Source organism: Myotis brandtii, unplaced genomic scaffold, assembly GCF_000412655.1.
Source record: "Myotis brandtii unplaced genomic scaffold, ASM41265v1 scaffold154, whole genome shotgun sequence".
In the NCBI taxonomy this organism is placed as follows: domain Eukaryota; kingdom Metazoa; phylum Chordata; class Mammalia; order Chiroptera; family Vespertilionidae; genus Myotis; species Myotis brandtii.
Window position 1 is genome coordinate 8,785,942 of NW_005355584.1, and position 316 is coordinate 8,786,257.

At 66.5% G+C, this 316-nt stretch overlaps 1 protein-coding gene across 1 annotated transcript in view; it reads left to right on the forward strand.

Annotated features, from left to right (window-relative positions):
* Nucleotides 1–6: 6 nt before the first annotated feature.
* PARD6G (par-6 family cell polarity regulator gamma) overlaps nucleotides 7–316 on the forward strand; it is a gene marked incomplete at its 3' end in the record, with an annotated part of 64,582 nt that continues 64,272 nt past the window's right edge. The window contains exon 1 of the mRNA XM_014535962.1: nucleotides 7–152. Coding sequence (XP_014391448.1) covers nucleotides 81–152 — 72 coding nt within the window. The remainder of the gene's footprint in view (nucleotides 153–316) is intronic.

Consider the following 316-nt stretch of genomic DNA (forward strand, 5'->3'; position numbering starts at 1 on the left):
GGTGGGCCCCCCCCCCAACGTCTTTCTGGAACCCCTGGAGCGGGGCGAGGGCGAAGACGAGGCTGAGTGGGGCCGGAATCATGAACCGGAGTTTCCACAAGTCTCAGACCCTGCGCTTCTACGACTGCAGTGCGGTGGAAGTCAAGAGCAAGGTGAGCTCGGGCCAGCTCTGCGCCCCCTGAGAATGAATGGGTGCCCCATAGGGCACTGGGCGCTACGGGGGGCGGCCCGCTCTGGCGACAGCTTTGGAGCGCGGGCGCCGTCTGTGATATTCAGGGTCCGGCCATCCTTCCCGCCCCTGCGCGGACACAAAGCC